The following is a 13351-nucleotide window of genomic DNA, read 5'->3' as shown; positions in this document are numbered from 1 at the left end:
ATCGGGATCATTGTTAACCACCAGCGTCGGGTTTAAGGAGGGTATAGGGGACCTGAAGCCACAGGCCCCGAGTAGGTAGAAGCCCCGCAAAATTACTTAATCCAGAATGAAATTTTATACAGTTTACGAAATAAGATTTTAATTTATTTTTACTCATAATTAAAATTTTATTTTGAACTAATATATTAGACTTCCTTTAGACTTTTTAATCCAACTCTGTTAACCTCTTAGAACCTTATTTAAAATTGGTATTCCATTCTTAAAAAATTGGTTTGGACGAACTTTTCTACTAATGTGTTTCTAATTATCTTATCTGCGGATTTAAAATGCTCATTGTTTTTGTTTCTTTTTTGCATTTAAAGCGAATACAGACGGATGCGGACGGTTTTTATTTTCGTTATTCGTTGTTGAACTGCGTTGAAACACTTGTTAGGTTGTGTTAAGCCAAGTTGATCTAACAAAACATGTTTTTGTCGATGTTACGGATGCTAGGACTGTGGATGGAGCAGTACCACCCAAGGGATTTCCACTATCATTATCATCATTTAGATGGGGAAGTTGATAATGTTTTTCCGCTTTTTTGATGGTCCTTGGTACTTCTTGGCAATATTTTTTTGAATTTTCCTATTGAAAGCATTTATAGTACTGCATTACAGAATAAACATAAGATTCTATTACCAATCGAATTACATCAGGACGTTTTAATCCTCGCCCCGTCTAATGCGAATGCCCCACCGTTCGTTTTTTCACTTGTTGTCACGACAGTTGTCACAATGTTATTTGTGTTACCCTGTTATCCTGACTATTTCTGAGAAATGTGAAATTTTTGGATCAACTCAAGCAAGATATTTCTTTTAGTTTTCTTGCGCAGAAATATGGTGTGGACCAATCTACCATTTTTGATATTAAGAAAAAGGAAGAACATATATGATCTTATATTGTGAGAACTGAAAAGGGTCCAGGTGTACAAAAAAACGTCAAAACGCCCGAAAATAATCCACAACTCGAGATTGAATTGTTTACACAGTTTATAGAACAGCGACGTAAAAACATTCCTTTATTAGGCGATATTTTGGTGGAGAAAGCTTGGGCGAGGTGAGTTTTCTGTCAGAAAAGGTTGGTTGAAAATTTAAAGAGATACGTCAAGTTAAAATAACCGGCGAGAAATTGGCAGACAACGAAGACTCCATAAAACCATTCCAGGACGAATTCATGGGTATTATCAATGAGAATTTATTTGCAAAGCAAATCTACAACGCAAATGCCTTTGGTTTGTATTGGAAATCGATACCAGACAAAACGTTGGCAACTGACTTAGAACTTAGAGCCCCAGATTCTAAAGTCTCCAAACTTTCTGTTATGTGTGAATGCTGCTGGGACGCACAAATTGCTTTTGTTGTTCATTGGCAAAGCTCAAAAGCCACGTGCCTTTGTATCTGTACGAAAGCTATCAGTATCTTGCATGGAACAAATAAATGCATGGGTGATGAGACCTACATTTCTAGAGTGGCTTGAAAGATACTTTGTCCCTGAAGTAAAAAATTGTTATCTAAGAAGAACCTAACATTGAAAGCGATAATGCGTCGACACATCCGCTTGATGAAGACCTGTAATCCATTGAAGAAACTTTCACAAGTTTATACATGCCTCCTAATTGTACAGCTCTCATCAAGTCAAACGGTATTCAAAACATGAAAGTGAATTATAAGAAAAAACTTTTGCTTGAACTTTTTGCACAACAGGAATTGGAATCTGTATATCATGTCCTTGAGAAGACCACAATGAAAGAAGCTGCTTTTTATATATACAGACGATTACTTTGAATCCGAAGATGAGATCCCTTTAGTATTATTCATTGATAGAGGCTTTTCTGGGACTGATATTAATGACTTCTTACTAAACAATGATGAAATAAATGAAACTGAACCTCTTACTGATCATTGAAACTGCTTTAAATACGTCTGACATGAACTGACCAAGTGTATATATCTTTGCCAGAAAAAATGCTTTTACGTAAATTACGAGACAAAGCTTTTTATTTGTCACTAAATACTTCTCGGCAAACTAAAATATTGTATTTCTTTAAAAAACGTCAATAAATGTAAAGTTTACAGATTGTTATACATTTGAAATTTCACTATAGTATTAGTTTTATTTCATAAAATATACCCTATAATCCAAACGGGGGTAAATTTTCGGAGTTAGGATTAAAGAAGTCTTGCTGTAAGTAAATATTGTCAAAACTAGAGTATTTCCTCAAAATGTACTAATTGTCATTTTTCCAGGTACAGTAACCCTTTATCTGAACCAATTTGCGTTTCATTATTTTAACGTCCATTTTTGCCTCTATAATTAAGCTTATTGTAAAGGATCAGAATGTATGCTATTAATATGTTGCTTTTCATTTTTTTACTTCGTACTACTAGTCTCAATCAATAAATAAAAGACCTGAACTTTTGTATAAAATATACTTAAAACAAACAAAAGGAATCCTTTTTTTAATAAAACATATAAAAAAATTCTCGGTATTAATGAGGTTTTATTACTATTTTCAATTAATTACACATGATGTTGCTTACTTATAAAACAGAGTTTTCCTGAAATACTGACTATTTATAAGGTTTCGCTTTGATATTGACAGACACACATGATACAGTCTGTTAACAATTTAAAGATTTCTAATAAACTATATTTTTGTTTTGTTTTGTGGTGCGTAAATAAGCAAAGATGACGGTTTTCCAACACGTGAACCCGCGACGTAACAGGAAACTCTAAGGTGCCTCCACAAACTTCCAACGGCTGGCCTTGCGATTTATTTATGGTCATCGCAAAAGCAGACGTACCGGAAATTGTAAACGTCTAAATCGAATGGTAAATCCGTTGGAATCATCGGTATACGCAAGATCAAGAAATCCTCTCCTTTGTATTTTCCCTTTATGATTGCTGCCTCAATGACGTTATTTATCACTTCTTCACAACCAGTCTTGTTCCACTGCACATTCGAGGTTGATTAATGTTACGTTGCATGATGACAACTGATCTTACTTTTAACTGCAAATTGTGAGGTGGTAATCAAGGCAATTCCTAAGTAACTGCCAATTATGGTTATTGAACTGTTGCACTATATCTCGGAAAAGACGTTGAATAAGCTCCCCTTTAAGAGTAATTCGTCAAAAGTATTTTTTGGCATTACTAGTTACTAAGTTGGAATTTCTGGAACCGTTGGCGATATTCATACTGAATATACTGTTTACACCAATACTCACAATTACACTGTCTGACTTTCGTTTAGATAACGCTCGTCAGACAGTGTAATTGTGAGTGTTGGTATAGTGGTGGTGTAAACAGTGTATTCAGTATTACTAGTCACTTATAATATGATATAAAGTATTTTTGTTTTGTGACTTCCGTGTCGTCAAAAAATTTTAGTCCTTTATAATCGTAGGTATTGCATGCGATCTGGACCAGGAGGAAATGAGGGAGGTCACGGTGATAACAAAGAATATAATCGTCCGGAAGCACCTGATTTACCTCCAAGACATATTGGGGGTAGAGGCGGTGATCGTTTGTCTTCTAGTTCCAATTTTGAGATTTGTCCTAATACTGGAGAATTTATATGTGAGTAATGCATATTACTATTTTTATGTTTCTATGTTAATAAGACTCTAGTTTATAATTTTATTATATGCTTAAATAAAAATGTTTTAACACCTTTATTGAGGCTGAAAGACAAGATACACGCTATTATTGGAAATTTTGTGTGAAAAAGATATTCATAGATATTTTCAGCATCTTTTATGCAAATATTTTATTTGAGTATCAAACTAGTTATTGATTTGTAGTTTTCTGCGGTCTCTCGTTAGGTTTTACGTAACAGCGTTGCTTATCTGTTTAGGTATATGTAGTTTCTTCAAAATTAATTGAAGAAAATAAATGAAGAAACGAAACCAAATCATTTATTACAAGATACCGAGCATACCAAGACTTACGCAGAAATGCGCATATAGATTTTTATTTGATATCTGATAAAATTAATGCACCCAATATTCTCGCTACTACATACAATGTTATTATCCGCTTCATACATCGAATTAAACTATGTCTTTGATTTACGAAATTCCTTAATTAGACATAAACACTAATGTTTTCGATGCAAATTCGTAGAGATTTTTTTAATAATTAGTATTGTACGCAGTTATCAAATATTGTCGTTCTATTGTCTTAATATATTGATAAATTATTTTCACATTAATGGAAGTAGCCCTTAATTGGCGCAGTCAGTTTGTTAACATTGAAACAATCATAAAAACTTTTGAAAACTTCGAAATTAATAAAAAATTACAATAAGAATCATAAGAGAAGTATTTAAAGAAAAACTTCTGGATAACCAATCCAAAAGTTTTAGAGCAAAAAAAGAAAATTCAAGAAGCTAAGAAATCCTTGAAAACTATAACCAGAGGAGATCTGCTGAAGGTATCAGCCTAAGTAAGAATAACCTATCGGGACACTGTCGCCTCAATGGACACCTGAAGATATTAGTCTTAGCAGATAATGCAGCGTGCAGATTCTGTTGCGCAGAGGATGAAATATCTATCCACATTCTGTCGACATATGAGACACTACGGAACTCTAGAGTGTATGAAGTAGAAGATGAATATTTTTGGCATTAAAGCCATTCCACATTTTGAACTATCTAAGAGGAGTGGAATTAACAGATCAGCTGTACCACTGGATTCTCAAGTCTCGCAGCAAAAAAGGGGGACACAGTAAATTCTATGAGTTCGATGTACATGATACCCTAATAGACATACATACATAAATCATCGTTAGTCTGTATAAAATCATAATTTTTCGTAATTTTCCTCTTATGTGGCAGATACACCTCAAGCATACTCCTCAATTTACTCAACCAATACTAAAACCATCGGTCCTAAATTGTGACGCATCCAGACTCGTAGATAATTTCTAGAAGTCCTGTAAGAACCCTTTAGCTAACGACCACTGCTTTGTGAAGCTGTTCAACCTTATTACAGATGCAAGCAACTTTGATATTGGAGTTGTACTATCTAAAGGTCCTATTGGCAATGACAAGCCAATCGCATATGCATTTGGAATTTTGAACGGAATATAAATACCCAACTTTAGAAAAGGAAATGCTAGCAATAATATTGGCTACCAAATATTTACATCACTCGTACCTCGTACAACAACTCAATAAATACCTCCAAGAAGAAGTGAAAAATGCTGAAGACAATACTGAAGTCGAAACGCTCAAACGACAGATAATCTAAATCCAGTAGAACGATTAGAAGAAGGGGAGAGACAATACTACAATAAACAAACAATTTGAGCATGAAATTTTTCAAACTCTAGAATATTTACTTCAAGAAAAACAAAGAAAATCAAATAGAACAACAACAAAAAAATGATATTTAGACTTGTTAACCACAGTTCAGATCCACCAATAACCGAAGTTTGTAACACCACCCTTGAAACTTATTCGACTAAATACCTTTCAAGCAAATGAGCAAAAATGTCTAATAATTGTTAGTGCATTTTCCAAATGAAGACAAGCTTATCTAATTCCGTCAATGTCCTAAATGCCTCATCTATGTAACATATCATGGAATACCACTAATGATTGTAACCGGCGCACATAGATCGTTTTTCAGGATTTAGGCGGCCAAAATTATTTTATGTGATATTTATATTACAAAATAGTTACATAAAAAGAATTCTGTGTTTGGAATAACTTATCGAAATCATTTGTTGGTGCACGGTGGTTAGGCGCACATACTTGTGATTTTTTATCAAAAAATATTTTATTCGAGATCGTAGTTGATTTCAAAGTGTTTTTTAATATTATATTGAAAATACATATGACATACTCACGGCTTTCCCCACGGAGGGACAGCTGGGACGTTTTAGTAATACTTTCAGTTATGTATTATTAAATAAAACAAAGTTTATTTTGTTCTAATAAGTAAGTAAATATATTATATTATTAAAAGGATCTTTACATTCGTTATACAATATTGAAGTTACATAAACTAAATAGATAATCACTAAAAATAATCAATCATACATTGGAGACTTATTCATCTACATTTAAATTTTCGCCGCTTTCATCAATTTCCATTGGTTGGTTTGGCTCAGCAGGAATTAATAGCTGAATTGTCTCAGACAAAAATAATTTTGAAGCGGTTTTTTGGTCTTTCTTATGGAACTAATAAATGGGTCGGATGTTAATAGTAACCTATGATAAATATCTAAGTTGCATTCTTCCCTCGAAAACTTGCAAGCAAAGTTTAGGCGATAAGACCTAAAATGTTTATTGCTAGCCTCAGCAGCTTCTTCCGAAAGTTGCCCTATCGGCAACAACGAATTTTCTATTATTGAAGCTCCATGAATTAAGACCTTATGCATCGTGGGAGTCATAGGATGCCAGCCATATAACTCAACATATAGTTTCGCAGTTTCCATGGCGTATTTATCATATTTTGCTACGTCAATCTTATGGCCGCTTGATATGGCTTCTAATATTACTTTTAATCTAATAATCAAGTCATAACTTATCCCAGTGATTTCTGCAGCCAATTCAGGGTTCTCGAAGAATCTTCTGCTGGTATTTCCATCGTTTGTGTTTCCGAAGTTACTTTTTGGTATATCGACTAAGAGACCTGTCTCCTCTCTAAATCTTTGCCTAATATTAAGTTTCTTCTGCTTTTCTAGATTTTTTTCTTCCTCGGTTCGTCTCTCGCGATATTTTTTCACGGGCAATTTATATGCTAAATGCAGCACACTTTCGAATATCCGGATTCTTGCATGTAATACGGAAAGGCCAAATTCAAGAGCTTCAGGGCATACATCATTTTTTTTGTTAAATCATTAAAATCTTTTGATGTAGCTCCACATATATAACATCTTCTAGTCGATTTGGTGTCTGTAGCTGCATTACAGACCTTTCCGTCAACCATAGTCATTTTAAAACTATGTTGAAAAAAAAAATTCTCTCCATTGAGGTCAACTCGTCAAGTTTAATGAGTTTACACTATTCTTTACATAATTGATTTCTTCTTTTGTGATGTCGGTAGATTCTTTTACGAATCTAAATCTTATTGGACGGCAATATCTAGGTGAAGATGGAGTTGGATTTTGACACACGATTTTACTTTTATCCTCACCACAAACAATTCGTAGAGGCACAAATGAGCTTATAAAAATATTAGCATCAGATTCATCTTCTTTTGAGAGTCTTTGTTTAAACTGGGCTTGTTGAGAGCTGCCACAACCCCATTTGCAGATTAACAGTAACGAGTTCGGCATCAAGTGTGAGTAAGACTTCTTCTAAGAAGGGAATAATCTGGTTACAGTGTGGTCCAACAAAGAATGTAGGTTTCCTTCTGCGCAGGTAGACGTCACTCGTAATGACTCCTTGGGTGGGTAGCAATCTTCTTTGACCTTCAATAATAATTCATAATATGGATAGAATCTTTTGTTCGTTGCTCGAATAATTTCGTACTGTCTTCTGGTCAAATCGGCTTCAACAAATATTGTCAGTGCTTGCAGAGTAAGGGGCTCTATTTCTTTAGACTTTGAATGTCTGTTTTTACAATCACTGGCAGACGCAGAAGAATTTGTAATGTCTTTTGAAACAGTAGACGCGTTTTTTTTTCCTTCTGTTTGTAAAATCACTTGTGCCGCGTGAACAATTACTTCTTCGTCGTACGATGCGCGGACTCCTTCAGTTTTTCTTCTCTTTGTTCTTTCGCTAGATTCGGTAAAAGATTTAGTAAGTCGTCCTGGTCTTTGATGCGTGTCTACGGGGATCTCAAATGTTCCTTCCAACCAAGAATTATTGGCCGCCAAAAAGTTTTCAAGTATTCTATGCGCCCGAGACCACCTCTTTATCAAATCACATTTAAAATACTTCTTTTTTATCACATTTTTATGTTCTTCTGTGTCACCGTAACACACGAGTAAATAATTTTCTAAATATTTAATTTTTTCATTTATCGATAATGAATGTTGCTCGTTCATTTTATCGAAGAGGTATTTACGAGTAAACATTTTCACCCCCGAGCAGCCAGGTGAACCTATAACAATAAAAAAATAATATTAATACAAAAACATAAAATCCGATTTTTTCATATTTTTGTCAAAAAAATTTCAAACTCGTTTATTTTTAAAACTAGCAAAAACTAGCAGCTGATTTTAAGCAGTTTTCTTTATAAGACTTTATACTATATAATGAAATCAAAAATGTAACTCGGAAAGGTGCGGAAGTAAATTTTTTTTCGATTGAAATTGAAAAATAAAGAAAAAACATTTCTAAAAAAGGGTATTATTGGCGGCTCATTAAGTCATTTATTGACAATATATTTAATATAATTTCATATTAATTAAATAAAGCTTAAAACTTAAACAAGCAAATATGACACGACACACAAAATATTCACCGAAGAAAATGATATACGAAAAGGGCGTCAAGAACTTTCACGTGCAGTAAATGCGACAATCAAGTTTCGACTAGTAATGCAGCGCGCTCGCGAGGTCTAGGGATGTGGGTGGGGCTGGCTATTGTTCGTCAGGTAGTCTACTATTTCGGGAAAAAAATTGTTTGTCATTCGTCGATTATTAGACTTTCGACTTATGGCCGCCTAATTCCTAGAAATCTACGTATGTGCGGCGCAGGACCGAGTTTAAGAATAGATTTACTCAAGAGTTTATTGACAATCATAGAATTATAATCCAATGCACAACTGTGGATAGCCTTCAATCAAATGGAATAGTCGAACGTTTCCACGCCACAATATACACCTCAGAATTATCAGAACAAAGAAAAAAACTTTGAGTATGAAGAAACAAACGTTAAATGCTATTTTGGGCTACTATAATTCGAATAATTTTATAATTAAAGACAAACTGATACATGTACTGAATGGCTAATTGTTTGACGCAGCCAGGAAAACCAGAACAACATAAAATATAGTGATAATAGCAAACTATAAAACTGCAGTATCACTTATTGCTCACAACTTCGAACACTCAGAATTACACTGTCTGACGCGCGATTAGTCTTCAGAGACTGAAGGTATACTAAAACCTAATGACTTGACTTACCTGTTTTATACTAAATTTTCTCACCAATAAACCTTCTCCCGCCAAAATTAAATCCAGTGGGGAAATCTTGGTGGGAATCTTCGCATTTATCCCTTGACTACTAGACTATAGAGTGGGCTGTAAGGAAATGGCCTTATGTTCCTATTTAGCTACTCTTACACAGCAATTTCAAAGCTTTTAAATGTATCCAACAATTTATTACTGGATACATTTTTCAACAATTTTAAATAACAATTAAATTTGCAAATTTTTCTTTTTTTGCTCTGATACCTTCCAATCTTGTTTATACAAAAGGCTTGGAAGGAATATTCAACAGAGTGGCTTATAAATTCAACAATATATTGAAACAATTGTTAGGTTATCCTAAGGATAAAATATTAAATTTGGAAAATAGTGGTATATATGAAATTTGCTGTGGTAATTGTGACAGAAAGTATATTGGGCAGACTAAGAGATTCGTTATTCTCCGATTTAAAGAGCACATAGTTTATTTAAAATAATGACATAAATATTAATAATGTAAAATTGTTAACAAATGTATCCAATGATAAATTGTTGGATGCATTGAAATTGCTAAATGTCGGTTTTCGAAACGTGTGTCAAACAGAGTAGTTGTGTGTTAATGTGGTAGTGGTGTAAACAGTGTATTTAGATTGCATCTGTTGACAAAAACAAGCTCAGAGAAGAAATCATGTTTGGTCCGGTATAACCAGGAAGTCAATTGAGCAAAATTATTATACCAATAGAAAGATATGATAGTTCTGAAAACATTCATGGAATTGAAAGTATGGATGATGATTTATGTCTACTTGAAAATGAAGAAGATAAAGAAACTATAGGTCATGATGATGAAGACTTCTCAGCTTGTACAGTAAAACGTAAATGTAACTCTTGTGTCAAATGTGCATTTGAGTGATAGTGAATTATAACTTTAATATAGGAAACTTAACAAAGTGTACAAATATTTACTAATGATTCCACTAACACCGGTTACCTGAGAAAGAGTTTTTTCAAAGTTTGAGTTAATAAAGACCAGATTGAGAGCAACAATGACTGATGACAATTTAGAAGCATTTGTCCTGATGCACACAGAAAGAGGGACATAATATGAGGTGTTCCATATCAAAACTAATCCTATTCATATAAACTCATTTTGAGAAAATAAGGAACAACCGTTTAATTTCTTCTATATAGCTTAAAGAAACACTTAACAACTCTTTTGTTTTGTTATTTTCAATCATGTTTTCACCAGTTATTTTATTTTTTTATGAATAATTCTTTGTGGATAAGACGAGTTTTCAAATGAATTTACTACTTATTAATCAAACTAGGGTCCATAATTTATTATTTTATTAAAAAATAAGGAACATACAAGAAAAGAAACATTATAACTTAACTCCAAGTTTTCCATTTTCTTTTAAATATATCTAAAAAAATTCAAAAACTTTTTGTAAAACGATAGTTCCTCCCTGTCGATCCATTCTCTGCCAAAATGTTTTGATAAAAGCTTTTGTACATCATGTAACTTTTCAGGTTTAACGGGTACTCCTTTTTGTATAATCATAGATTAAAAGTTGAAAGATTTTTTCCCCTTTTTAAGATTTGTTTGTTTAGAAACACCAGTGTCTTAGTTGTAAATAATTTCACCCCCTATCAAAATATTATTCGCCGAATTTTTTGTTATGGTAAACCTTTTTGCCTCGAAAAACTTAAAATGCCAAGAAGCCACATTTTTAAAGTAATTTTCAGCCTCCGATTTGATATTCAATACTCTGAAAACTCTCTAAACTTTTAACTGTACCATGTTGTTGAAAAATATAGATGTACCTTTTTGGCTCTACAATCGTCATCTCTTTTTTAAGGATTTCATGGATCTTCCCAAATACACGATCAGTAGGCAAAAAGGAATGTCCTGGAACAGTAAAAATAAATTGAATTTCCTTGTACGTTCTCGGGCGCAACATCTTTTAGAAAATGGCAATTCATTGCCCTCCACAACCGTCGACACAAAACCTTATTGTAGAATTACCTGGGTTTTGCTCGCGTAGTTTCGTGTCGCTTAAACAGTCGAAAACAGCAGAACAAACAGAACTTCGTAAATATTGCCTTTGAATATTTTTGCTTCGACCACTTTTTTTAAATTCTTTTACGCTGCGTCCGCGAGTCTCATACATAGGTGAACGTCTGTCCCCTCCTCTTTTCCCGAGGCAACTGGCTTTTAAGAGATATGGTCCCCAGCAATTTTCTTTAGTCTATCTTTTGAAACAACCAAGATTCCCATAAAAGTTTTCTTGCAAACTTGTCACTGAAAATGTGTATCAACTATTTTGACGAAGTATTTTGTAGCAACGCCTTTTCTACCACTATTTTCCTCTACATTTCTGCTTATTGTAGGTTTTTTTATTGACATAAATTTAAGTAAGAAAGCGTCTTGTAATATCTTTGTTTCATTGGAATAAAAATTAGCATGAAATATCTTACTCTTATCCACATACTGGAAAACTAGGAAAACTTTTAGCAGAATATCTGAAAATAAAAAATATGTACATAAACTGCGTTTTGTCCCAAAAAAACTATAACATACCTTATCTTTTTGTTTCTTTCCCTTTTTCATTTTTTAGGCTCACTTGAGTTTTCTCTGACTTTTTTTGGTTCTTAAGTATTACATTAATACCCATTTTTACACATTAGTTAAACAATTGAATCTATTCACAAAAAATCCTTTAAATTACCAAAACAATTTGATTAACACAGAATCACTTAAGAAGGTTAAAATCACGTGATGTCGAATTAAGCATTTTTGTTAGATATTCGGATAAGACGTGTTTTCAAAAGGCAATGTAGGTGGATAAGGCGAGTTTTGGATTGACTTAACCATATAATATACAGGATAGGGTGAGTTTTCTTCGGATTTGCAATGATATTGTGATGAAGGAAAATATAGAGTACCACTCGATTTTTACAAAAAATGGATAAGGCGAGTTTTGAGATCGAATGCCTCATATTGATTAACATTAAATCGAGTTTGGTTATTGATAAACTGTGTGAATCAAGCCAAGAAAACTTTTGATCGACAAAATCAGGATATTATTTAGTTATATTGAAGTTTTACGATTGTGGCCTGGTTTTGTAATTTTTTTATTTAGGATTTTTCATAGATTTTTCAACAATTTAGCTTTTTTTTATAATTATTTTAACAGAGCCAACAGTTCCCCTTTTATGTGCATTTGGTTGTGTAATAAATTAGATAGAATGTTGTTTTACATATAATATGTTTAGAATAAATAAAATATATTATTTAGCGTTAAAATTCTTGAGCAATTGTCGGCTTAGGTAGAAATGCAGAAACTAATTTTACACACTTAATTCCCGACATGTTTTGTGTGTTTTTTAGAGATTTTTGTAAGTTTTAAACTTAAATACATGAAGAAATGTCATTATCTATAGTTTCTTTACATCCCCCACTTTTCCTATACATATTATAAGTAAAATCCAGACACGAGATTAGAGAATTATAGGAACAAGGGTTTTAATAAAATTGACCTCATTTGTGATATATCTGATAGAAAATTAATGTAGGGCTTTTATTAAAGTTAGTGCCGTCTTTTAATAAAGGAAGGCATTAACTTTATAAAAATCGGCTTCATGGCTCTTGTTTTTTTAATCGATGGCTAATTGTTTATATTTGTTTTTTTAATCGATGGCTAATTACATATATTTGTTTTTTTAATCGATGGCTAATTGCCTATATGAATTATGTTTTTTCAGAAATGAAGACAAAAGAATATTGGTTTTAATAAATAATCAAATTCCCGGTGTTTGCTGTATGGTTTAGAATTTTTTCATTTTTGATTTGTATACGATGCCCAAATCCAAATGATTTTGTTCTCGCTATGAGGGCGATATTGTATTGTGGAACCTCCATTACCACTAACAAAAACCGATATTTTTTCCACTTTTTCCGGTATTTCAGAAACCGTGAACTCTATAGCAAAAAACTGCCACCACACCTCTAACAACTACGATTATAGTGAAAGAAGTACTTGGGGAACCTACAGATGGCGGTAGCTGCTCGTAAAATACTACTGTATTAGAAAGTATAAAATCTATAAAGCATATGTTTCAAGTTTGTAGACGCCACGTATTCATAATTTGTAAACATGGAAAACATTTTTTTTATCTGAAAGGCATTAGCCCAACCAATATAAAAGCTGAACTAGATTCTACT

General features: G+C 33.0%; 1 protein-coding gene across 1 annotated transcript in view; it reads left to right on the top strand.

The window, feature by feature from the left end:
• Nucleotides 1-13351, top strand: part of LOC130447409 (SH2B adapter protein 1) — a 120336-nt gene that overhangs the window by 29186 nt on the left and 77799 nt on the right. Inside the window, exon 4 of the mRNA XM_056784215.1 lies at nt 3446-3618. Within this exon, the coding sequence (XP_056640193.1) occupies nt 3446-3618 (173 nt within the window). The remainder of the gene's footprint in view (nt 1-3445; nt 3619-13351) is intronic.

Source organism: Diorhabda sublineata, chromosome 8 (genome assembly GCF_026230105.1).
Source record: "Diorhabda sublineata isolate icDioSubl1.1 chromosome 8, icDioSubl1.1, whole genome shotgun sequence".
Lineage (NCBI taxonomy): Eukaryota > Metazoa > Arthropoda > Insecta > Coleoptera > Chrysomelidae > Diorhabda > Diorhabda sublineata.
Note: the sequence above shows the minus strand (reverse complement) of the source record. Positions and strands in the feature narration are given on the sequence as shown.